The 27038-nt window shown below is 39.1% G+C and overlaps 1 protein-coding gene across 4 annotated transcripts in view; it reads right to left on the bottom strand.

Moving 5' to 3' along the window:
* Nucleotides 1–27038, bottom strand: part of SUCO (SUN domain containing ossification factor) — a 63650-nt gene that overhangs the window by 29184 nt on the left and 7428 nt on the right. For 3 of the 4 annotated variants that reach the window (XM_037035358.1, XM_037035355.1, XM_037035357.1), the window contains exons 2-11: nt 16603–16711; nt 14855–14965; nt 12727–12881; nt 10811–10948; nt 10435–10585; nt 9281–9404; nt 8465–8601; nt 7387–7454; nt 1935–2042; nt 309–414 (exon numbers count right to left, since the gene is read on the bottom strand). In XM_037035358.1, coding sequence (XP_036891253.1) covers nt 309–414; nt 1935–2042; nt 7387–7454; nt 8465–8601; nt 9281–9404; nt 10435–10585; nt 10811–10948; nt 12727–12881; nt 14855–14965; nt 16603–16711 — 1207 coding nt within the window. The remainder of the gene's footprint in view (nt 1–308; nt 415–1934; nt 2043–7386; nt 7455–8464; nt 8602–9280; nt 9405–10434; nt 10586–10810; nt 10949–12726; nt 12882–14854; nt 14966–16602; nt 16712–27038) is intronic. The other variant, XM_037035356.1, reaches the window with a different exon arrangement.

The following is a 27038-nucleotide window of genomic DNA, read 5'->3' as shown; positions in this document are numbered from 1 at the left end:
AAATAAAGAGAAATATGATACTGTGAAAATGACACTTTATATAAATACTCAAAAAATTAAAGTTACAATCTGGAATTTCATCAGAGCCACAAATACACTCAGAAAAACCGGCCTAAGTTTCCAGCTACACCAAAGGGAATGTAGCACTTTAGGTCTCACTAAATGATACACTCGAGCCACAGTTACTGTATGAAGTGGCAGACTTCAGTGAGTTCCCTCTGAACCCCGACCTCTGAACAGGCACGCATCCGAGCGCGAGCAGCAGGGACGTCCGCACTCTAGGACGCGGTCCACACGTGCGGTCTCACCTTCACGTATTTTGCATACATCTGCTCGTCTAAGGGGAAACTCTGCACGTTCCGCTCATCTCTACCGTGGAAAGTCCCCAGCTTAACCCACTTGTTTGTGGGATACCTAGAAAACACAAAATATCAATGCTCTTTAAAAACGATCATGAAACATAATGAGCGGTCCTATCACATCTTCAAATACATCATGTATATTTTTTTCCTCTCCAGGTAAACATACTGATTTAACTTAGTTTAACTATGAGTTAAATAGTGAGTGGAATCCATACATATTCCTTTCCATCTAAAACTCTAACAGGTTCCTTTTTATGAAGAAAGAATATTTTGAAAAATTACACCATTATCTATCACAGAAAGGGAAGACAAGAAGAAAAAAATGGGACCAGCACTGCTCCTTAAGAGGGCTTTCGAGTAAACTGGGGGTTTTAAGAAACAGAAAGGAGCCAAGAGACTGGGAAGGAGGCAGTCCTCTCCCCACACTGACAAGTGCACGGTGACATGAACCACGGACAGAAGTGCTGGTGGACAGGGGACAGGGGACCCCTTTAAAAGCATACTTAGATTTCACAGTCCTGACATAGCTGCACCCCCTGAAAAGGAAATCTAATATAAAAACCTAAAATTACTTTTTGCTTACATAGCACGTGTTCTTGTCACAAACACACACAACACACACTCACACTGTCAGAGCTGATGCAGCCACTTGGCATTATGACAAAAAACAAGGCTAGGAGAAGGAAAATGGCTGAAATTCTCACGAGGTCCTGAGGATTTATTTCAAAAACCGTACGTACGGATGCAATGCTGAGTATGGGGGGGCGGGGGGACACCGTGGAACACACTTCATCATCAGCAACAGAAGAACGGTGAAATAAGTAGCCACACCCTACATGGACATCGTTGGCCCTCAGAAAGTACTTACAGAATGAGTCAACTCCTCCACTGGGAAGGAAACATTAAGTGCTCATTTAAAATAGTGCATTCCAAAGACAAAAGGATATTCTCAGAATGTAAGCAGTAAGAAAGGACTTATTTTGTAGGATTCACAAATACATACATAGAAAAGATGAAGGAATACACTAAAATGCTTGAGAGTCATCTCTGGTTGACAGGACTGTGGTTCTCTACCACACTCCCTGCAAAGTGTGTTTAGTATTTCTCTTCTAATCACACAGACCAACAAAAGCATTTTCAAATATACTTTAACAAACACATGCCTCCCAATATAAAATGAAGTACTCATTTTTTAAATAACATCTATGAAGAAATGTTTGGCAGTAAACAGAACACAAAAACTACAAGTAAGAACTCTGAAGCCACACAGATCTAGCTTTGAATCTTGGTTCTCCAACTCCCAAGTCACACGACCTGGGCAAGCTGCTTCACCTCTCCTTCCCTGGTTCCTCACCTTAGGAGGAAATTAATATTTTCTGGCTGTGAGAAGCACTAGGAGTTAGTGAAAGTAAACTACTTAACAAGTACCTACACTAAATAGTACTATTACTGTTCTTACAAATTGATATACTAATACAAAAAAATAAAATAAAGTTCTAAAAAGTGATCCATTTTAAAAAATTTTTCTAGAAATCCACCATAAGTTCTATAGAAACCAGCTTTAGAACTTACCTGTCACTGATGGAAACCAGGAAGTCTTTGGGAGTAGAAGAAAATAACTCGTAATTTGCAATGTCAAGCTGCTTTACTTGAATTGGTTCACAAAGTTCAATAACAAACCTTCAAACAAAAAACAAACCAAGGCAGATTAGATAAACCAACTAAAACAGTTCATACCCAATGTTACATTAACAGTCTGCATAAACTAACGTCCACTGATTGACTCACTAAGAGAGGGGGAGGGGGACGACTTGCAGCCTTAGTTACCCATAAGGGAACACCTGAATCTCCCCAGCATATCATTACTTGGGGTGCGGGGGGACTACAAATAAAACAAGATTTTGATTTTATTCCATAATGGTTTTTAAAAGATTGTTTTTTAGCAACTAAGATCATTCCTGGAGAAGAAATGACTTCACTAAGAACAGCTACAGACAGTATGAACTGACTAGTCCAGAGGGCAGTTTGGCAATTAGACTGCCTCGAAGGTACCACAGCCTCTGATTCAGCAATGCACTTTTAGAAAGCCATCCTAAGGATACATGGCTCCGAGTGTTCACCCCTGTCCACACATTTCAGTACACCAAAGCACAGTTCGGTGGGCAAGGAGGGGCGGGTGGTAGTCAACCTATATGATTAGTGTTGGGGATTGACAAACAATTGATTTCACTGCCCACCTAGACAATAAAATACCAGACAGCTGTTAAAAATGGCAGGGAAAACTATATATTCCATTATATAGAAATCCAGAAAACTTACAGTGATAGAAAACAGAGTTGCACTTACTGTAGTGGAGGGGAAGGAGGAAAAAATTACAAAGGAGCATGAGAAAACATTTTGGGGAAATGGGTATGTTTCTGATCTTTACGGTATGATGGTTTCACATATAAACCATCAAAGTTAGCAAACTGTACATTTTGACATACTACAGTTTATTTCATGTGTAGTTCACTGCATGTCAATGATGCCTCAATAAAGCTGTTCTTAAAAATCATGCAAGAGACCTGTATTTATGGACATGGAAAGATGCCACAAATTACTGTTGCTTAAACACAATTGAAAGCATGGTGCCACGTGTGCACACTGAAACTGTCGGTAGCATGGCGTTTGGGGGAAAATACCCGTGACATCTAGCCCTCTAATCAACACGCGGCAAACTTTTATACTGAATGAGACACTGCGTCGACAATTAAGTGTTAAATAATTCAAAAGCATTAAAATGAACATAATGTGTTTGATCTTGGAAAACAACAGAACCAAGTCCCAGAAGAGGGTAAAAGCCATTGGGTGTCGGAGCGAGAAGCTCCTGAAGAAGGCAAACAGGTGTTTGCTGACACTCGCTCTGATACCACATCAGCTGGGTCAATCCTTCCTTAAACTGCTATGAATGTTATCTCCATTTTACAGAATCTTTTAATAAATACTAATTGGTTACTTCACATTCTTACCCTCTGTCTTTGTATTTCGTGAATACAAAGAAACCCCAACCAAGACGCAGATGAGCATACGGGCCACCCATCAAAGACTACTTCCCAGCCTGGGCCACGTTCCTTAGTTCGGGCAATGGGGTGTGAGCAGAAGTGTCAAGTGCAACTTCCAGGTCAAGCCTTTGCAAGGAAGCTGGTGCTTCCCAATTTGCAGTCTCCCCCCTTACCCTTACAGGCTGGGGCGAGGGTGTGGTTAGAACCCACCACTGGGCAACACAGGCAAGGACAATGCCGTAGGGAAGGCACAGCACCAGGACGCAAGTGCAGGCCGTCAACTGCTCTGGGTTGTGACCCTGCATCCTCGACCAGCTTGCAGTTTCATGTCAGAGACATTAAATGTCATCGTATTAAAACCAGTGATTTGGTGCCTACCAAGCAGCAGAACCAAAAGCCCTAATCATTTAGCAAACAAGTAGTAAAGTTCAAGTCAGAAAGCAAATCAATTTGGCCCCAATGCCTAAACAAACAGTTTTTACATCACCACTACACCCTGAGAAGAGGAAAAGAAAGCAAACCAGACTCAGGCTTTGGTTTTTATTTACAATGGAGAAAACAGATCTAAAAGAATATTAAGAAAATAAAAAGCTAATCTTCCCCCACCTTTTTTTTTTTTTTTGCACATGATGTTTTCCCTAAGACATGAGATACAGTAATAGATAAAATAAGCTTTCAGACAAATGTATTACCAGGTGCAAAGAGTCAAGTCTCAGGAAATTTAATAGTTCTAAAACTTGCATACAGCTAATAAATAGCCTCAGAATATGTAAAATATTACTATGCATGTAATTATGCCTCATTAAAGTTGATTTTAAGATGTTCTTTCATTATATTTTTCTGCTTCATCTTTCATGTTTCTTAGCAGAGGATATTACATGCAAATGAACACTACATGTAAAAGTTGCAAATCCAATTTCAATATACTTCTATTGATTATAGGTAATCATTTTTAAAAAATCAGTAAAGTAAATTTAAACACAAACAGTTTGATAAAACAGCACGTATCAAAACTTAGATGACACAATTAAGAATGAAATTTATAACTTTCAACATGTGTATTAGAAAAAGTGTTTATCAGAAAAAAGTAAGTGTAATAGACAAAACTTAAAGAAGTATAATACAGATTCGAACAGAAATACAAGAAACAGTAAACGAAGACATGATAGAGGGAATCAATAAAGCCAAAATAGACAAATTTCTGTGGAGATTAAAGGAGAGGCATAAATAAAAATACCATGAATTCTAAAAATCTGTAAAACAGAAGAGATCTCTAAATAAGAGAACAGCCCTGGCTGGTGTGGCTCAGTGGATTGAGCAGAGGCCGTGAACCAAAGGGTCCCTGGTTCGATTCCCAGTCAGGGCATGTGCCTGGGTTGCAGGCCAGGTCTTCAGTGGGGGCTACATGAGAGGCAACCACACACTGATATTTCGCTCCTCTTTTTCCCTCCTTTCCCCTCTCTCTGAAAATAAATAAATAAATAAAATCCTTAAAAGCAATAAGGGAACAACATAATCAACTTCACTACAAAAATTCTGAAAATGGATGAAAGACAAATTCCTAAAAAAATAAAATTTTACAAAATTGCCTCAATAAGAAACAGAAAATCTAAATCTAAATAGTCTATTTGGGGACACAGTGTTATTTCAGCAACAGTGCATCACAGAACAGGTGCTCAGTTAAAAATGGATGGATGAACAAATAAATGGAGAAACAGACAAACTAATGAAAGGCCAGGAAACTCAATACCCTAAAATATAAATAATCCTGAAATTCATCTCAAGATTTGATACAATTCCAATAAAATTGCCAGCATAATTTTTTATGGAACCCGACAAGATGATTCTAGCATTTAAAAGAAAAAACAAAGACACAGGAGCAGTGATGACACTCCCGATGAAGATGGGGTGTATGTACACTGACTCCACCAGGGAGCAAGACTTAGTAAAGCCACAGTGAAACTGTGCCGTCTGAACACACCTTTGAGGGGCCAGCCCACCTCAGTCAGGGGAAGTCAGTTAAAAGGTGTTCTGAGGTTTTCACTATCCATGAGAAACCACACAAATGAGCAAAAAGTAAAATACACAATAAACACCTACACGCAAGTGCATGCTGCCTGGCAAAACACATTTAAATACAAAATGGGTAGTTATGATCACTTTCAACACAAACCAGAATAAAGTAAATGACTGCTTGATATAACTTCATCCCACCATGTGTCTGCTTGAAATATAAAATTCTGGAGGAAAAAACTTGGGTTGTTACTGATCTTAGAGGCTTCTACAAAGAAAAAGAGCCCAAAATTGTATTTTATGATCTCAGACAATCATTGCTTCAAATTCAACCTATGGACCAAATGACACAGTGAAAAACTTTTTAAAAAAGATTGTATTCATTTATCTTTAGAGCAGAAGGGAAGGAGAGAGGGAGAGGAATATTAATGTGTGGTTGCTTCTCATCTGTCTTGATGGGAACTGGCCTGCAACCCAGGCCTGTGCCCTGACTGGGAATCAAACCGCGATCCTGTGGTTCACAGGCCCGCGCTCAATCCACTGAGCTATACCAGCCAGGGCTAAAAAAAAACTTTTGAAATGATCCAGTAACACCCTTAAATAATTTAGTGTTAATTTTCAAACTGAACCTAAATGTGCATGTTACCACAAGGGGCTCAGGACAATAATAAACATTATCTTCAAAGTTTAAAGTCTCTCCTTAAAATAATAATCTTATTTATATGTAAATCAATGCAATGGTGGTGATTTACCTCAATTCTATTTTAAACAGCTGCTTTTGAGTAATAAATCAAGTAATCTAATAAATCTTAGTACATCACATTATTTCCTCCCACAAATCCATTTCTTTGCCTATATTCTTACCTAATGGTGGAATCATATAGCCCAGCAGTGAAGCCAGACCCTGGGAGACTGCCTAGATGCCTCTTTCTCTGCATCCAATTACTAACCAAGAGCTGTCAGTTTACCTGCTATAAATCTCTCTCAAATACACCTCCCCGTCCCTGCTGCGTGCAAACTGCCAGCGGCTCCGATAAAGCCTCATTTCTCCCCTGAGCTGTGAGGTTTCCCTGTTTCCAACTGCATCCTGCCACAAGCCATACTCTGAGGACAAGCCTTCTTAGAATTTCAGCTAGATAACGTCACTTACTTACTAAAATAAACACCACCTCCTTCCTGCTCTTTGAGATAAAAACTTGAGCCCTGGCTGGTGTGGCTCAGTGGACTAGGTACCAGCCTGGGAACCAAAGGGTCACAGGTTCGATTCCCAATCAGGGCACATGCCTGTGGCTGCAGGCCAGGTCCCCAGTTAGGGGGTATGCGAAAGGCAACCACACACTGATGTTTCCCTCTTTTTCCCTCCCCCTCTCTCTAAAAATAAATAAAATCTTCAAAAAAAACTTGAAAAAACATCAAGCTAAGTATATATATTAGATGGCCTGGTTATTGCTAAACTAACTCTCCTATCTCGTCTTTCACCATTCTATTACCTTCAGGCTGTTTGTGACCGAAACAACTTTGTCAGGTTGCTGCTACCATACTTCTATGGTTGTTGCTCTTAGCACTGTCCCCTTCCGCGTACAGTCCCTGAACAACTCTCCCCCCTCACTGCTACCACCTAGGAGTCCTTCGAGACTCAGCTCAGGGAGCCTTGAAGGACTTCCTCTTCCAAGAAGCCCTCCTTCACCCTCCCTTGCAATTACATATCATCTCTGCTCCTGTAGTAACTTTTCAGCAGTGCTTTTTACACTGCCATCACTGTGTGACTAGATCTGTCATTGTTTTTCTTTTTTTTGACCTCCTTAATAGGAAAAGCATGTTGTCTTTGATCTGGAATCCCAGGACCTGAGGTCAGTACCCGCACCGATCAGTCACAAATGCTCATGAAGCAGCTACATGAGCAAAGCAGTCTAATCCTAACACCAAAGTGAATACACACACAGTGTGCTTTTCATATTTATTTTACTTACCAAATCTTAGTACTGCAAGGGTTCAACATATAAAGATCCATATTTTCTATGAGAATAGCAGATGTGCTCTAGTTTTAAAAGAGGGGAGAAATAAATGACTTAAGTAAAAATATTTACTTCAACTCTAAAGCTTTCTAGGATTATTTTTAGATCTTACAACATACCTAAGACTCTAAAATACTCATCTGGGGAAAAAACATTCATTTGGCTAAAACTTATGGCTAAAGTTATGGCTATAATACCGTTAGCCTTGCAACAAAACATTTGAAATTAAATGTCTGCTACTATTTTTAAGAATGATTTTCTATTCACTGTTTCCTTTTTAAAATTTCACACAGGTTCAAAAAGTTAAAAACAGGATGCATGCCCTTAAGCAGATAAATGGATGAATTGTGACATACATCCAGATAATACAATATTATTCAGCACCACAAAGAAATGAGCTACCAAGGCATGAAAAGACATGGACGAAATTTAAATGCATGTTACTAAGTAAAAGAAGCCAATTCGAAAACTGTACATGTTGTATAATTCCAACCACCTGATGTTCTGAAGAAAAAACTATTTAGGTAGTAATCTGTGGTGGCCAGGGGATGGGGGCCAGGAGGGATGAACAGGCAGAGTCTGTATGGTACTATCATGATGGACACACGTCATTACACATCTGTCCACATCCACTGAATGTATGATTGAACTCTTAAATGTAAGCTGTGGCCTTAGTGTGATAATAATGTGCCAATGTAAGTTCATCAACTGTGAGGAATGAATCACTCTGGTGAGGGATATACCGATAATGGGGAAGGACAGGACATATATGGGAAATTTCTATTCCTTCCTCTCAATCTGTTTTGCACTGAAAACTGCTCTAAAAACAGTCTTCAAAAGAAATAACAGTGCAATGTATCAACCAATACAACTAAGTACTCATGCAAGAAAAGGACTTTAAAAGCGTAATCCTACATTTATTAATGTATTAGGAACACAGCTCATGTTAATATATAGTTCCTGGAAAATCATGGCGTATATTTATTAAAGTCACTAGCTTCCTACATGTGCAGGAGAATTTATACTTAAGTACCTTGGCTTCTGGATTAGCTGCCAAAATTTTGGCGCCGCATTCTACTGAGGCGTAATTGTTTCGATTTTTCTGGACCTTCTTTGTGGCATGTAGACCTCCGTTGGAAGATGCGTGCGTGGACTGACCTGCAGACAAACCTTCTCATAAACACACATACGGCAATTATCATTGACGATATCCCAGCAACACCATCACCTCCAAAGTTTTAATGCTTCAGAGAATATTTTAAAACCCATTAAAAAATTCAAAACGCTCCACCTCAATAGCTCCAAATACTCTCAGACAAATTAGCTACAAAAATCCACATTACTTGATTTATTTCTAGGAAACATAACTCACAAAATGAAGCTCATCCATGAGAATCAAAGCTTTTAAAAACATAAAATATGTATTTAAATTTATTAAGGACAAATGCTATCCTTCTATCTCTTACCCTAATATTAAGAATTCTTAATTCTGAGAATTATTCTACAAAAGCAAACCAAAGCGTTAATAACTTGAGCCCAGTGGTGGTTACAGTTTAAAGCTTTATGACATAGAACTTCCCAGGCTTCACTGCTTCATCGCTGCTTATCACTGCTTCACCACTATCTGTACCTTAATTTCTTCCCTCAATGAATAATTTACAAGAAAGGATTTTGATTAGGATTAGAACTGTATATAATTGCACACAGGTAAATTTAACAACATCTTGGTAAATTTTACCTTTAAAAAAGTTTTCAAAGTTGTGTTTTTACTAACCAAAAAGAGAAAAGCATTTTTAAACCAGTTCTTTACAAAAAGGTTAAAAAAAAAGGAATCTCAGTGCTATCTTACTTTTTTCTTTCTCAACTTCCATGACTTTCTTCTTCCACTCATCAAACGTCGGTATGTCCTCTGGGTCTTTGGGATTGGTTACAGCTGTGGGGTCCATTTCTTCTGGTTTTGTATAATCAGAACTCTGAAAGAAACAAAGATTCCAACTTACAGAATACAAAGGTATTCTCTGCAATTTCAATAGTTCCAAAGAAGACTTTTCTGTAATGTGTTCTAATTTTATTTCTGGCTTTGGACTGTGACAACTCAAGTATAATGTGTCTCGATTTGGTTTCATGGGAAAATTCGCTCCTTCAGCAGGCTGTGCTGTGAAATGCTGAGTCCTGTGCTTCTGAGAGGTTGCACAGAAACAGCAGGGGTCTCCAGAATGAAGCACAGAGAGTTGGGTGCAGATTCACTGAAAGCACGTGCAAGAAAAGGTGAAGAGCAGCAGACCAAAAATAAAAACACACATGGGGAGGTGGCACCAGTACTCTGAGCTCCTCTTTGATTCCACGTATTTTGTTTCTGTTAAGTTCACGGAGGGGCCTTCGTCTCCTCTACTTCGTTATTTCTCACCTGAAGGAAGCCTAGACACTCCTGTGGACACTTGAGGAAATTCCGTGCTGGCCTCTATCAGACGTCAACGCAGAACTCAGGAGAAAGGAAAGTAACACTGCCACACTGGGACACACCCTGTCTTCACGTCAAGGACCACTCTCTTCAACATAAACAGGTCTAGCATTTTGCACACAACTGACAAAAGGTAAGATGTCCTTCTAAAATAATTCTGGTTGAAAAGTCTAAACCTTTTAGACTAACCTTTTATTACTGAGTTAAACCTATATTCACAAAACAATTAAATTTACTAATCATAGCTACTTCTATGTAACTCTCTAGAACCTGCTTAACTAAGGGCTTCATGCATCTGATATCAAAAAGGTAAGAGTGGCAGAAAACCCTTTATTTACATACAACCAAAGACAGGTCATATTTTACACATGAACAGCATGCTGGCAACAATACTGGGAAGTAACCACTTGCTCTTGGGGAGCACAGCTCACTACGTAAACTCCCGATTTTATGGCAAATAATGTTGGCAAATTACATGATCAGCTAATCACAAAAATGCATTGTACAATAAGGTAGGAGACAGTGCAAGGCATGATACCTACCTCCCTTTTTAAATTCTCTGAAGCATTCAATGCAGATTTTGGATCACCACCTCCCTGATCACTTGCTGAAACTTTTGGTGCAAATTCTGATTTTGTTATTTTTCCTTTGCCATGTGAAGATGACACATTTTCTATATGCTGGCCAACGAGGCTGTTTGAAACCAAAAGACATATTCAAACCAATTTTAACTGAATAACAAATTTATACCATCTAAACGGCTATAGTTACCATATACAAAGTAAACCAAGACAGGAGCGCAAAGGAGACCAGCTTTCTCCCCGTCGGACAGTGAGACTAAGCACCCACCCACGTCCACTGACACCTGGCCCTGCGGTCACTACAGAGCCCGCAAAAGCAACCACCGCTCACACCCACCTTCCGTGCGGATGGACAAAGGCAGGCTGGTGGGCAGGAGCACTAGCATCCAGGGCCTCGCCGACATCACAGTCAGTTTCAGGGGGCTCAGGTTCACGGGGCTTGGCTATGGGAGTAGTACCAGATTTGTCTATTTCACTACAAATAGGGGAGAAAAAACCAAGCTGGTTAATTTAATTGACATATGTAGAGTAAGGTGAGAAATGATTATCAGTGATCTCCAAAACAATCTAAGCCAGAGAAGAATGTTTTACATTCCTGCAGACTGTTTTCAAGAATTTACTTCTTTAAAATCGTGTGAAGTCAACTGTTGCCTCTTTTTTTAAAACTGATTTTAGGGAGGGAGGGAGAGAGGGAGGGAGGGAGGGAAAGAAACACGGACCCATCGCTCCACCCATGTAAGCATTCACCAGTTGATCCTTGTATGCCCCCGGACCAGGGATCGAATCCGCAACCTTGGCTTACGGGGGACAACGCTCTGACCAAGCACCTGCTGACACCTGCTCTGTCAGTGCCCTTAAACTCTAAATAGCTGATTATGGGACTTTAAAACAAACTATTATAGGTTAAATTTTGGTCTTACAAAAAATAGAAATTTTTAATTATTTATTCTAAATGCATCTTTTCTTTTATATTTCTCTTAATATAGTATTCTGCCAATGTTAGATCTGCTGCATGCAGTATCAAAAAATCATCTATTATGAAAACATTGCACTAAAGTTCTTAGGGTACCTTCAGAATTTCATTTTAAGAATATATACCCTGCCCTGGCTGGTGTAGCTCAGTGGATTGAGCACAGGCCTGTGAACCACATGATCGCGGTTCGATTCCCAGTCAGGGCACATGCCTGGGTTGCAGGCAAGTTCCTAGCGGGGGACTCACGAGAGGCAACCATACATTGATATTTCTCTCTCTCTCCTTCCTTTCCCCTCTAAAAATAAATAAATAAAATCTTAAAAAAAAAAAGAATATATACCCTAATACTTTTCCCTACATCACTTCCATTTCACTAAAGAGTTGTGTTCAATACAATGAGAAAATAAGGTGCTATTCAGATATACAGCATCTAGCCTAAAGTTCTTTCTGGAATAAGCATTTACTATTTAAAAATTTTAAACACAAAGCATGTCTCCTGTTCCCTATCGCTCACTGGGACAAACTCCTAAATGGTAACTGGAACAGCTATGTATTATAGTTCCTTCAACCAAGCCCTTACATTCTTGAGAACAGGTATTTAAAAAGTGCTTGTGGTAAAAAAAAAAAAAATAGTAGAGATAACAAAAATTATGTTAACTGACATATGTGCCAGACTTTGCCCTATGCACTGTACATACATTAACTCATTTGATAAAAGAAAGGCTTAATGTACTGTGGTATTATGACAATTTTCTTCTGTTCTCTGTAGTGTTGCTGCAAGGAGCCAGGAGGAGTACGTAATGGGCTTTCCAGATCAAGGAAAACTTACACCTCAGTGTCTAAACAGTTATTACCCAATTTGAGAAAGGCAGCTATTCACAGAGACATAACTAGCGGTATATATAGAACGCGGCAGTAATACTTAATGCAAATAAATAATCTGCCACTTGAGTTTTTGATAATTATTGAAAAGATTATTCAAATAAGTATTGCATTCCTTAAACAACTAGAACCTTACTCTACCTACACGACACAAAGACTTCAACACTGCAGCCTACACGACACTCAACACTGCAACCTGACCCTGAGTTTAGGGGCAGAGTAAGCACTCACTGTAAGACCGTTACACTAAAAATAATAAAAACACAAAACGCAGGCATTATAGCTTAGGTTAGTATATAGCCCAAACTTAAATTTGACGTCAAGCTGTCTGATTCTATAAAAATGTTTCTATCATTATTAAATGAGATTCTCTCTCTTTTTTCTTTGTAATGACTTACTCAAGTTTGGAGACTGGAATGATCTCTGAGGTAGATGAGCTGGAAATATTTTCATTGTTTTCAGTGCCCACAGCTGCACTGGAAGAATCTTCATGCAGGTCAGCTGAAGACAGCATCTCAGTCACAGGTGGACTTAACTTTTCCGACTCCGTGCTCTGTTTCAAAGAAAGTTATATTAAATGTTGAGATTAATAAATTCTCTCTTTAGATGAACAGGACTGTACAAAAAGTATGCCTCAAAAGTGACAATATAAAGAATGTTCACTGAAAAAGTGAAAATCCTTTCTCGCAATATTACCAGTCAATGGAATATATTTCATATTAAAATGTGGGCTCTACACATGTTTAATTACATTTCATAAACTAGGACAAAGGATCTTGTCTTTTGTCTTTCCTACTTCCTATTTCAGACCTATAAATATTTCCCTCTAACTGTAATTAACCCTAGTAGCAACACAGAAATCCTATGTAAATACACGAAATAACACAACACACAGTTGTTGCCCCTGAGCAGTCCGGAATATAATGAGCACCAACAAACAGCAACGCAACACGGAGCAACTCAGGGACCCTGCTGCTCCCTCATCCTGGGTGCTCCGGGCCATCTGTCCCTCCCGAACACAACCTGAAATCCACCCAGTATCCACTCTTGTTTGAAAGCCCCTATCGCAGACCCCCTCCCCCCACAGCCAGCGCTAAGCAGAACTAGCCATTTCCCCTCTCTAGGCTCCACTGGTCCCTGTGCACTTTTATCACGGCACCCAGAAGACCTCTTATTTATAGCTGTTCTTTCTCAGCTCCACTAATATGAGCACCCCGAGGACTACATTCTCTTGATCTGCATGTTCCCAGTCCTGGCACAGCACCTAGCACACAGCACACACTGACCGCTTACTAAGCGAGTATCAAGTGGGAGGTGCCCACGCCCTGCTCCGGGAAGAGAGAGACAATGAACTACAAGGGCTAGGACTTTGAAGAGGAGGAGGGCCAGTATGCGAGCAAAAAGAAAACACAAGGCCTAGAGTCAGAAGAGTATGAAATGTGATCATTTGGGGAATTATTTATACTGAAATTCACAAAGGGATGCAAATAGTTCACATTTTATGGTGGAGGCCTTGAGAAAAATGACTTACTTTGTTCATTAAATTATATTACTATTTTAACATATATGCAATGTGGAAAAATTGAGGTATTTTGTGCCCTTTCATTTTCTTTTACAGAGTCTCCTAAATCTGATGTGTATTTTATAACTATAGCAAATCTCAGTATGGACTTGCTGTTTCCAGGGCTCAACAGCCACAGGTAGCCAGCGGCCACTGTACTGAACAGCACGGGTCTCTAAGATGCAGTAAATATTTGAAAGTGTGTGCACAAGTGTGCCACGATGAAAAACTAGAAAATGAACAACGGTAGGACTGTTCCAGATAGCCGTATCATTACAAAGGTCACATAGCTCACCTTTTTCTTACTTTTAGGCACAAATCTTTGACAAATGTCTTCTAGGACCCCCCCAAACAAAACTCACTCTATCTCCTTAGATAACCTAATTTAATTCATAAAATAGCTCTAGCTGAATTTTAAAAAGAGAGTTCTCCCTCATTGTGAGCTGAAATTTGTTTTTGTTAATATGCGAGATAGTTTTTCCCTAGTCCTTTCTCTTCCCCAAATATCCCCAAAGTGGAAAATAATAATATTCAGGACACAATATAAGAGAAAAAGGAAAAACATTTTAACCTATTATTACTTCATATTCCACAAAAGTGATAAGATTTTGTTACCAAAATACTGCGTTCTACATACAAATTCTTTTTTTTGTTGAGTTAGAAAAAAATTTCTGACACCTGAAGATCTGAAGCAACAGGCTACACTGCAGAGAGCCAAAATAAAACCCAGGGAGAAATGAGGACTCACACCCAAACTTTTACTACAGAGAAATGGCCTCATTCATCAGTAAGTGGTAATTGCATTTTTCAAAAGCAGCACTCTTAGCAGGGACACGGCACTAACACCAGTTCCACGGCACTTCAAAGAGAAGTATCAATACCCAATACGGTGACCGAACCAAGGTCTTCCACCTTATCAACTGGCGAAAAGGCACAGCGTTAAAAAGCAAAGCAACGTGGCTTACTGGTGCATCCACGACACCGTCATCCTTTACTCTGTGTTCTTCCGGAGGAACAGGTGAATGTGAACTCACTTTTCCAGGTGACTTGGCGCTGGCAGGCCCCTCTCCTTCATCCTGTGTTGCACAAACAGACAGGCTAACTGGTCAGCATTTTCTCACCAGCAGCCCTGCAGCAGTCAGCACTGAAGACCTCTCCCCACACTTCACAGCCAACACACCATCCCGTGTGCATCTCATTCCAATCACGTCTGTTTGCATGTCACTGTCCACCTTCCTGCCTCCCCTCCTTGTCACTACACCTAACAGACACACTAAATGAGGTCACGAGCCACACGTGATCGCTCAGTAAGCACTTGAATCCTACCACCGCTAGGTGTTAGGCACCCAGCGAATGAATACCTGAGAAGTGAACGTACTGGAGTTTTGTGTCCTCTCTCTTTTTGACACTCATTTTCAAGGTAGCATTTCCGGTGCCTGTATGTCCTTAAATGTATCCTCCAGAACAGAAGTTTCACAAAAGCAAAGTTTGCATTCATCTTTGTTTTGTATAGCCCATAGTAGGTACCTAAATGTTCGCTGAAAAAATGTTTTCTCTCTTAATGCTTTACTTAATTAAATTCATTCTTGTAACATTTAGTTTTCAAATTTCTTCTCGAAGAGAATACATCTAAATCTAATGGATAATGGGTGAAAGCGTAAAATTATACTTTTCTTGAGAAATATTTAGTAACACTCTTCAAACCTTTAAATGTTCCATCCCAGAAATAGTCTACATAACTCGAAAATTTAAATAATCCACTCTAAATATGCCAAAAAATAAACCAACCATAGAATTATGTGTTTGCACATAACACACAAATGCACACATATACACACATGCACACAACGCTGAGACACAAGGCAAGTCTGTCAATAAAGAAATGTTTAATAAACCATGATATATCCATATATAAAATTAAAATGCAGCCTTTTGAAGAATATAGCAATATGAAAAGGTGTCCATGAGATATTGTGAGGGGAGAAAGGGAAGTCTATAGAATAGTAAACTAAAAATACTAATTTGAAGAAAATATTACTTTTTTGCTACGCAATGGTACATTTACAGCTAAGATAGTGGCACGAACATTTTCACGAGAAACAGCAAACTGTGGTTCCTCTGGAAGGGGAGCAGGAGAGAAACACAAATATTTTATGGTCAATGTAAATTCCTTCGGTATTTTAAAATAAGTACATTAATTTGGGGGAAGGGTGGGGGAGAAGCAAATCTGGTCAATACTCACCTCTATTCATTTAAAATGATAAAACAATAAATTATTTAGAGACCACCAGGTTGCTTGGACTCTGTCTATTCATCTTACCCAGCCACTGATTGAAGACTACCTATAATCCTCATTTCTAACAGTTTTCCATTTACAAGACTGGAGTTTCTTTAGAAACCCTTTAAATACTTAGTGTATTAAAAAGCACGCCACTAGTTTCCAGCTCCCCGAATAGCACTAGCTTTCTCCCTCCCGCAGCACCAAGGAAGTTCCCACAGCCCAAACACGAGCAGTATGAGTAAACACGTAACTATCTCAGAGGTAGCTTAATTTCAGAATTGCCCAGGCAACTCCTCAGATTATACCAAGGAAGAACTGCAAACCTCCACCAGAAATTATGTCATAGGATTTCTGAAATTACTTTTATTCTGAATGCTTGGAGGAAGTCTTAGAAAGCTGACATACAGAATACATCAACCTCATTCAAAGTACCTTTTTCTGGAATTGTACATCTTCATTTTCTAGCGTGCAACTGTCATCTTGAGAGTAATACGATGAAGCTGAAGAACTCTCTTTACAGCACACACGCCAACTGGGAAGCCTGTAAAACATCCACCATCACCACCACCAAAAAAAAAAAAGAGAGAGAGGAGGAAAAGGTGTTAAACCAACAAATGCCCTACTACAGACTAGAATTTCAGTCACTGAGCACAAGGGTAGTTGTTAACTAATGCCCTTAAGAACTTAATGATGAAGACAAATCTACATAAAAGACAGGGTTTGTTTCTTTAATTTAATGTCCTAAGAGAAACAATAGACTGTTATCTGCATTCCAAGTAAGGAACCGTGAATTTCATGAAGGTAAGACAGGAGAAACTTCACAAAAGGAGCGTCTGATGACTATCTCAGAAAGCTGAGAAAGCTGTCAGAGAGCGAACTAACCTCAGCACCAGATGCCAATAACATTACACATTTTACCAAAGAGTTAAGAACAAATAACTATAAGGCTACCCAAACTATTTCAAAGCATAGAAGCTTCCAAATTATATTTATATGGGGAACATAATAGTAACGTCAAAAAAATTAACAGAAACAGCATACAAAAATGAACACGTTACTACTATTTATGAAATCAGACACAGAACTTCTAAAGAAAACAACAAAGAAAGAGTAGCTAGGAACACAACAAAAAAATTATATCCATATTATGGTCAAGTAGATATTCAAAAGTCATTCAATACAATAAAATCTATTTTGGCATGCAAAAATACCAAGGAAAAATATGATTATCTCCACAGGCACTGAAACACAGCCGATAAACTTACACATCCTACAAGTCAATAAGATAAGGAGATAGTTCACATGGGAAAAGGAGATAGTAAAATTATGAATTATTGTAGATGATGAGTTTACACAGGTGGAAAACTAAAAAGAATCACCTATTAAAGACAGTCTTGGGTACGGAAAGTATATACCTAGGCATAAAGTTAAGAAATTAATCAATAAACTCTAATCAAACCATCCATCACCAGTCCTAAGACCTAACAAAAGAAAAGTCCCTGCTGACAACAGAAACAATAACAAATTTAACTTAGCAAGGAGTATACTATTGAGTAGAGCTGTTTAAAACTGCCAACATTTGACAATCCTTTAACTAGAAAAAACTCAATTTTACACAACCCAAGCTAATCTAAATGGAAGATTTGAAATCCACATGATTTTTTAATTAGGCTGACTCTATATCTATATGGTCCTGGGATAACAGTGGGAACGGGACTGGGGGCCTGGAAAGAGAAATCCCGGGGAGACAGTCGTACACACACAAAGAACAGAGAGACGCAGCCCGTCTGAACGGAAGGTTCTCGGAAGGGGAACCTTTAGGAGGATGAAAGGGACAGTGAGTCTCTGAAAATCTCCAGTACAGATTTTCCTAAGTAGTAAACAGTTTGTAATTAAATACAAAAATAAGGAAACTAATCAAATACTAGTTCCACAAGAAAGGAAAAGTAGAGCAGAGGAAGAGAAGTAGTCACGTTTTTTTAGTACATGGCTCACCTGTGAACAGCATTTATAGTCCCAGTAACACTAACCATACATGCTGATCTACCACCAATTACGACAGAAATGGATCATCCGCATGTGGTTAGGAGACTCCGATCACATGCAGCAGAGTAACACCTAAAACTGGCATTAAAGTACTTATTTCAGAGATGAGGAAGTCGATGTAAACTCTGTCAGCTAAGGGATGACACTGGTCTCCTTGAAAAGGGAACGTGGGGAGAGGGGAATGGGAATTGCCCTCAGGCAGAAACAAAAAACTTTCAGAGCTAACTGACTTTTTCACATGAGCATATTTTTGATAAAATTAAAACTAAGAAAAACAGAAGAACAAGGTCTATAATAATACACACACAGCATGCTACCACGTGTGTACATGTGAATGAAAGTTACTTATACGTGCATAAATGTCTCTGAAAGAACTAACAAGGAAAAGAAATGCACCAGCTTGGTGGAAGGGGAGGGGGCAGGTAAGGGGCTGACAAGAGCAACAGAAGGGTATTTTTCACTCTGTAGTACTGTCTTTCGAATTTTGAACCACAAGACTATACTGCCTATTCAAAACATCATAAAGATACTGGTTTGGCCAAAAAGTCCCTTTAGTTTTCCATAAAATAACAGACACATTTTTCATTCTCACCAGTAATTTTGTTGATTTGGGTATTTCAAGTATGTCAATTATCTCTCACTATTGGCTTCTAGTGGGTAGAGGCCAGGGGTGCTGCTAAACATCTTCCAGTGCATATGGACAGCCCCACAGTAAAGAATTCTTTGGCCACAACGTCAACAGCACCAATAAACTTTACAAATCGCTGCTGACACATCGGATCAGTCATAACACCTTTCTGCATACACTACACAATTTTTTTTGCATTTCTGTTGTGTTTTGCCTTTCTTGAAATTATAAAGTCGATATGATAAAGATGTTGCACATTTTCTTCCATCTTCAATATTAAAGAGTTGTACAAAAATTCACCAATTTTGATGGTTTTTTAAACACACACCGATGTGACAGCTGTCATAATACAATCTAACAAATTTGTTTCGAGTGAAGTTAAAGACAACTAAGCACTACTAGGGCCATCATGCAAAAAAAAACCGAACTTTTTGGCCAACCCAATATATCATTATTCATTAAATATTTTTTAATATAATTTTTATTTAATTCTTGTTCAAGTACAGGTTTCTGTCTTACTAAATATTTCTTTATTGACATACTTTTGCACTGTTAATCAGCTGTACATGTGTGTGTTTGCAGGTGCAGTGTGTGTGTGTGTGTGTGTGTGTGTGCACGCACGTCTGGGGCAGAAGTTTCCGATATCCAAAACTGTATTAGAATTTTGGTGGTTATTTCTCTTACTTTATCCCTTTCTAGACTTTCTAAATTTCTACCATCACCAAGAACTTTGCATGCGTGTGTGTGTGTGTATGTGTAAGTTCTAATATGCGGTTAATGTGGATACAGCCAAAAAATAGTCAGTGCCCTTGTTTTGACTATGACCCTTGTTTTACTGTTCTATCATCCAATGCCATTACCCTAGACTCTGCGTGTGTTGGAAGTAAGATTAGCATCTGAATCGGTGGACCAGGAGACTGCACGGGATGGGCGTAATCCAGTCCCTCGAGGATTTAAACAGACGAAAGGTAGAATAAGGATCATTTATTTGTCCTTTTGCTTTTCCTGCCTTGCTGTTTGAACTAGGATATTTCAATGTACCTTAATTAAAAAATACTCTATGGCTAAAAATTGCTAGCCACCATCTGAACTTTCCGTGAGCTGTATGTAACCTCTTTGCTGGCGGAGGGAGCTCGCCCTCACGTTGATGGCGGCTGGTGGTCAGGGTTGGGGCAGCCAGGGGCTGGGGTAGCTGCCACAGCCTCTTCGGAGGAGACCACCGTGATTCTGCCACGCCCACTGACTGTCCTTGCACGCGTGGTTCCTCGGAAGCAGGTGATGCTGCTCGCTAACATAGTCCCCACAGGACTTCTTTCAAAACCGAAGTCCGTCCTTTCAAAGCTTGCCACTGCTTTATCAACTACATTTATGAAGTAACTCTAAAGCCTTTGTTGTCATTTCAACAATTCTCACTGCATCTTAAGAAAGGAAAAGCCTTTTCTTACAGCGTAAGAGGAGACTTTCATGGTTCATCCGTAAGAAGTAACTCTGTGCCTGTTCAAGTTTTATCAATGAGACTGCAGCAATTCGGTCACACCTTCAGGCCCCGACCTAATTTTAGCTAGCTCTCCTGCTATTTCTGCCGCACCCACAGTTACCTCCTCCACCGAGACCCTCAGTCATCCGGGGGGGTTGGAATCAACATCTTCCAAATTCCTATTAATGTTGCTACTCTGACCTCTTAACGACTTTCTTAGTAACATCCAGAAAAGTGAATCCTTTCCAGAAGGTTTTTAATTTACTTTGCCCAGATCCATCCAAGGATTAGCCACCTATGGCAACCTACACCCTTATGTGTTTTTAAATAGTAAGACTTGAAAGTCAAAACTACTCACTGATTCATAGGATAATGAAACAAATGTTGTGTTAGCAAGCATGAAAACATTCCTAATCTCATTGTATATCTCCATCAAAGCTCTTAAGTGACTGGGTACACTGTCCAGTATTTTGAAAGGAATCTCTTTTTCTGAGCAGGAGGTCCCAACAGATTAAAATGCTCAGTAAACCATGTTGTGAACAGAGGAGCTGTCATCCTGGCTGTGCCCTTCAGCAGGAACGGCCACATACCTCCTCCAGACCTTTAACCACCAAGATATCCAAAGGTTCTGGTCCACAGCAAACAAGTATTAGGGGCTGACAGGAAGTAGAAATAAAAATAAAATGTAAGATGAAGTTGCATTTTAAGAAAGAACATGCCTTGTATAAGCATGGCTATCTTTCACTGACCTTCTTTTATTCAAATGTTTCCTGAAGAACTGCCTCAAAACGAATATAAGCAAATGAAGTACCACTCCATCAGCTATGTTATGATGTGAAATTACTACGATCACTGCAATTTACAGCCAGGAGGCTTCAAGTCATGACCAGCGATGTTGAATGTGGAGCTCTAAATCACTACTAATGGAAGATGAAAGATAAAACTTCGTGAAAGAGAGACAGTAATGAGAAACTTTCCATTCATTTAGGAGGTCACATAACACCAGTGTATGGCAAAGATTTGCAGAGGTTCATGTTGTAACAAGAAGACACGTTCAACATGACAATTTGCTAACTGGCCTACAGCAATGTTTAAATTAGTAAGAACTGAAGTTATATAGTCTATGATCTTTGGAAAGTTCATTAAACAAATATTTGTTTCTCTGTACCTGTTTCTTCAAAATAACACTGTCTACTTTATGGGACTGTTTTGAGGATTTGATGAGAAAACACTCAGAACTGGGGACACCACGGAATAAGCACAATGTTAAACAGAAACGATTTTAGATTCTAAGAGAAGGAATAAAAATAGGTGTTTTTGCCTGGGACATGGTTCAGTGAGAGTAACAAACTGATGCAGAATGCTTCAAGTTAATTTTATTTTTGAACTACCCCTAATTTGTCTTTCATCCTCTTGCGCCCTGCTGATCACATATAGAAATATTACAAAATGTCTTTGACACTCAAACTTCATAACTCCCTATTCTGTAATTTCTACACCATTGAACAGTGAATTTAAAAATCTTATTTTGGGGATTTCTATTTACATGTGATTTCTAGGGCAATCTACTTGATTATGTACTTAAACGTTGTGTTCTAGCCTTGACATGAACAGAAGTATACTTAAAAATTTAAATCACTAGGTAGGTAGGTAGATTGGTACCTTGTACTGGAAATACCTTCATAGACATGCCTTCAAAAAATGTGTTCACTTTTATTTAAAAGTAAAGCTACAGAATGTCTTAGTTTAAAAATATTCACTCTCCAAGAAATATGCTTAACATATATTAAGATGCTACATATGTATCCACCTATTTTAATCAGAAAAACTTGTTATTTACCTGTAATTTCCACAAAACCTCTCTGAGGTATGGTCTTAATGGTTACTAGATTAAAATAATAACACAGGTAGAGAAGGAATGAATGCCTGCATTCAAATGACACTGAATGAAATAAATGCCTAGGTTTAAAAGGCATACTTTAGGAACTTCAATCTTCCCTTAAACCCGATTGCTTTCATTTTAGAAATTACACTTCTATGTAATTTTTTTCTTGCAAAAGATTTTCAACTTGAATGTCCAATGACTGAAGTTTTTCTTGTAGTGGCAACCCAGAGTCTAATATTGCCAGACATTCTGATGTTTTAAAGGGTGTGTTACAACTACGTATTTCTAAAAATAATGGTTACGGTTTAAGTGTTAGGATAGAAGGAGTATTGATCAGTTCTTACCAAATGGGACAGAAGGACTCAGGAAATTTTTTCTAGAGGACAGAGCAACTAAATTAAGCCTTGAAGTGCCAAGTAAGACTAGACTATGAGAAAGTGAATGAGGAAACACATTTTTTATTATACCAATGCCTCAGAATGATACCATTTTATATCTTCCTAACAAAGAAATACTGAACTAGCTGTCTTTAACAAATGCTTTTTATAATCTTATCAAAGAAATCTAGCAAAATAATCCAATGATAAGTTTTAGGACACGTTAATGTACAATAAAGAATATGCTAGTATGCAAATGAGCTCAGCTTAAGAATTGTGGGGTAGGGGATAAAACTAAACTGGAGTCTGTCAAACTTTCCAATGAGTTCATGTTGCTTCCCTCTGAGTTACATCAACTGTATATGCACGTAAGACTACCTAATAGGTAACAGATAGTATGTTACATAGAGAGGGCCTAGTTAGAAAATGGTGGGCATAATTTTCAACTCATTAAATATTTGAGTAAAGTTATACTGACAAAACATTAAAAAGTAGCAACTTTAATTAAGTAGACAAAAGTGAACTTAACTGAAAAACACTATGTCTCTAAATGTATTACCTACCAGTAAAAAGATACAATGAACATAGACATACAGGCCCCTAACAAAATCACTTCAAAATACGTGAAACTACCGACAAAGCCAAAGGTGGAAAGAAAATATTCTGGTTGCATATTTAAAATTACATCCTACAAAATAATAGGCAAAGCCTAAGGAAACAGGAGACCGCTATTATATGTAAAAAACAAGTTTTATGAAACATACAGAACTTTCCAACAAATGCACATCAGCTTTCTTTCCAAACATACATGGAACATGTCCCAAATACTGACCATATATATACACACTAAAGCCTCAGAAGAAGACCCGAATTCCAAAGACACAAGATCTAATAAACCATCCTGTCTAACCACATGGCAACAGAATGTGAAATAAAAGGACAGCCTCCAACAGTCCAAGCCTCGCAGCGAAAACTATTCAGTCAGAGGAAACAGGAAGGAGCATTATGAAATATTACAGCAGAGACTACCCATCAAAAGTAGTGGGATGCAGGTAAAAGAGCAAGAAAACTATGCTTTTGAAGATAATCAAAGATAAACACTGAGAACAAAAGAGCTAATCTTTCAACTCAAAAAGTTAAAAGACACACTGTAAATCCAAGCAAGACTAAAGAACAGAAACCGCAGAAATAGGGAACGACAGCAAAAGGCGAGGAGGATTAGGAAAACCAAAAGTTGGCCCTTTAAAGAAAATACTAGAGAGACAAACTCTAGGAAAATCACTTAAGGAGAGTTGCTGGTGCGAATTAAACAATGGTATAAAAGCATGAAATAACGACAGACAAAACAGATTTTTTAATGATAAAATATCACAAATTAAATAAACCAATATATTTTAAACCTAGAAAAAACAGGTGTTTCTAAAAAGTTGCAAAATTGGCAGAAAAACTGGAATAAACTAATGATAATTAAAGAAATCTGAGTGGCTTAATCAACACCTCGCAAAGCGATGGGGGAAATCCCAACCCAGGCTCCGCCCCACCCAGTTTTTTTCTTTGGAAACAATTTCAAGCTTTCCAAAGAACTGCCAGTATGGTACAAAGATACCCAGAAACTCTTCACCCCATCGCCGGATGGTTTACATGATGCTTGCTCCCCTCCCCTCACTCCCCTTCTCCATCTAATTTATTTCTAAATCCTTAGTGTGTATTTCCGCAGAACGAGGACATTCTCTGGCCTGACCAGGGTCATCACCAACTTCGGTAGATGTTACACGGACAGGGTGCTGTACGGACTGCACGCAGTGTGGTCACTTGGCACGATGCTGTCCGTGCAGCATCCTCACCGCCACCCCAAGGACGAACTGAGTTGAAGGTCTTGTTCAGCATTTGTCATCAGCCTCCTTCAACCCAAACTAGTTCTCGGCCTTTATCCGACGTGGCACTGACATTTCTGAAGAACGCAGTCCTTTTATTGTTAAATAATAGGATCCTTTTTTGAGATCTGTCTGATGTTTCATCATGACGGGATTCAGGTTATGTACCCCTGGCTGGAACCCTTCGCACGCATTCCCGTGTCTTCCTCCCGGAACCAGCACACAACGCCCAGCTGCTGCGGCACTCGTGATTCCAGCTCCACACTTCTCCAGAGAAATCAAAAACAGCCCATAAAAAGCCGCCTACAAAAACATCACGGTAGCTTGTACTCCTAACACAAAAGTTGGAAGCAGCCCGGATGTCCAACAACAGAATAAAACTCTGTAGTGTATCCACACACTGTTACTATTTGCAATAAAAAGAACCAATTACTGTTTAATGAAAAGCATGGATACATCTTGGAAATTTTACCCCGAGTGAAAGAACTCAGATATGAGAATAAGTACTGTAATTCCATTTAGATCAAGTTTCAGAATTAGCAAAACTAATCCACAGTGATAGAAATCAAACCACTTTTTGTGTTTTGGGGTATTTGCTACAAAGGGACATAAAGAACATTCTGCGGTAATGGAAATGTTCTGTATTTGATGGAGAGGGGGTTTCACAGATGTGCACATTTGTCAAAACTGATCCAAATATATATAACTAATATATATATATACATATATATATGTCACCATACATAAATTCTCTCAATTTAAGAATATAAGAAACAAAAAAGTCAATATTTTCCTCCCTAGAAAAAGAGGTTGAAAATAAACTACGTATCAGCAATAATAAAAAACAACTAATTTAGTAATTAACCTAAATAACACACCACCATTCACAACTCTGACAACAATGAAAAGATAGAGAAGACCCGGTGTGCACAGAGACGGGTGCTGGGGACAGCAATTCTCTCCAAACTCATTCACCACTCGAACATAACTCCTATCCAAACACCTGAAAGATCCTATCATTATAAATACGGTGTGGAAAAAAGTGGTTCAAAAATAACCAAATGAACCAAAAAGCCTGCAAGACTTGTGGTTAACTCTGCCTGATAATGAAGTCCGTTCGTTACAAACCACTCTCATTAGCCCTGACCGGTGAGGCTCAGTTGGATGCGCACTGCTCAGCAAAGCCCAAGGGCACTTGCAGGGGTTGCAGGTTCAGTCCCTGGCCCAGGAAAGGAGGGGCATGCGCCAGAGGCAGCCAGTGGATGTTTCTCTCCCTTTTAAAAGAGAAACATCCCCCTCCACGCGCCCAAACCCATTCCCTGGCATAAGGTCTGTGTTTAGAAGCAGCCTGCACACCAAGTACTCAGTAAATACCCATGGAGTGTATGAATGATATGACCCTCCGGACAGCATCTGCCGCATGGTTAACCACGACAGTTCACTTTAACAACGGTTCTAGTTAACTACAGCAAGTAAAAAAACGTGTTAAGTGGGAAAAGTAGGAAAAAAGAATGAGATCAATAGCATTATACCATCTATGTAAAATTTAAAGCCCATAAGTAATATTATTTTGGAAGGAAACACACTTCTAAATAAATACGCAAAGTTGACTGAAACACAGCAAACATATTCTATGACAAATGCCTAAAATGGGGATAAATAGGAGTGAAACCAATGACAGAAGATAAAATGTGAGTAACGATATAAAGTGCCACAGAAGAGGGGACCCGTGCGAAATGTGGCATAAACTGAGGAGAGCAACCCAATCCTGAGGATCTGGTTCTTTTTCTCCAGAAGAAAAAAAACAGTCCTGTTTTTTAATCTGTCACAACTTTTACATTCAAGTACTACCCCAATTTTCACAAGCAAAGAAGACTAAAGCTCAGAGTTCACTTGCCTGAAGTCACTAGGCTTGTGGCTGAAAATCTATAGAGCTCCCTCCACAGCCTGTGATCTTTCTCTACTGCTGGTGTTTCATATCTCACAGTCTCAAGTCAACAGACGGACGGACAGAAAGAAAGGTGAGAAAATAACACGGGTCCATCACTCAACAAGGGAGGACCTCAGTCAAGGCCACAGCACAGCAGAACCTGGCACAACCCATCACAAAGGAGGAGCGGCAGCGTTCGCTGCGTGATCCTGGGGGCCGAGGCAGGTGGTGTGTGTGAGGCTCAGTAGTGTGCTGGCTGGGACACGGACTCCAGGGCCGGGAGACTCAAGTGGTAACTCCAGGTCCCTCGTTTATAAATCGTATGTTCCTAGAGAAATCACAAAACATGTGTGCCTCAATACCAATACTGGGAAATGGCATTATTACAAGGAAAATGAAATAATGCATGTATTGGGTTGGCCAAAAAGTTCATTTTTTCCCCTACAATGGCTCTCGTAGAGCTTAGCTGTCTTTAACTTCATTCGAAAAATTTTGTTAGACTGTACTGTGACAGCTGTCGTATCAGTGAGCATTTAAAAAAAATAAAAATCGGTGAGTTTTTGTGCAGCCATTTTAATATTGAATAAGGAAGAAAAGAAGCAACATTTTGGCGAATTATGCCTTATCATTTTAAGAAAGGTAAGAACACGA

The sequence above is a fragment of the Sturnira hondurensis genome, unplaced genomic scaffold, assembly GCF_014824575.4.
Source record: "Sturnira hondurensis isolate 20B ecotype Veracruz unplaced genomic scaffold, ASM1482457v3 Scaffold0022215, whole genome shotgun sequence".
In the NCBI taxonomy this organism is placed as follows: domain Eukaryota; kingdom Metazoa; phylum Chordata; class Mammalia; order Chiroptera; family Phyllostomidae; genus Sturnira; species Sturnira hondurensis.
Note: the sequence above shows the minus strand (reverse complement) of the source record. Positions and strands in the feature narration are given on the sequence as shown.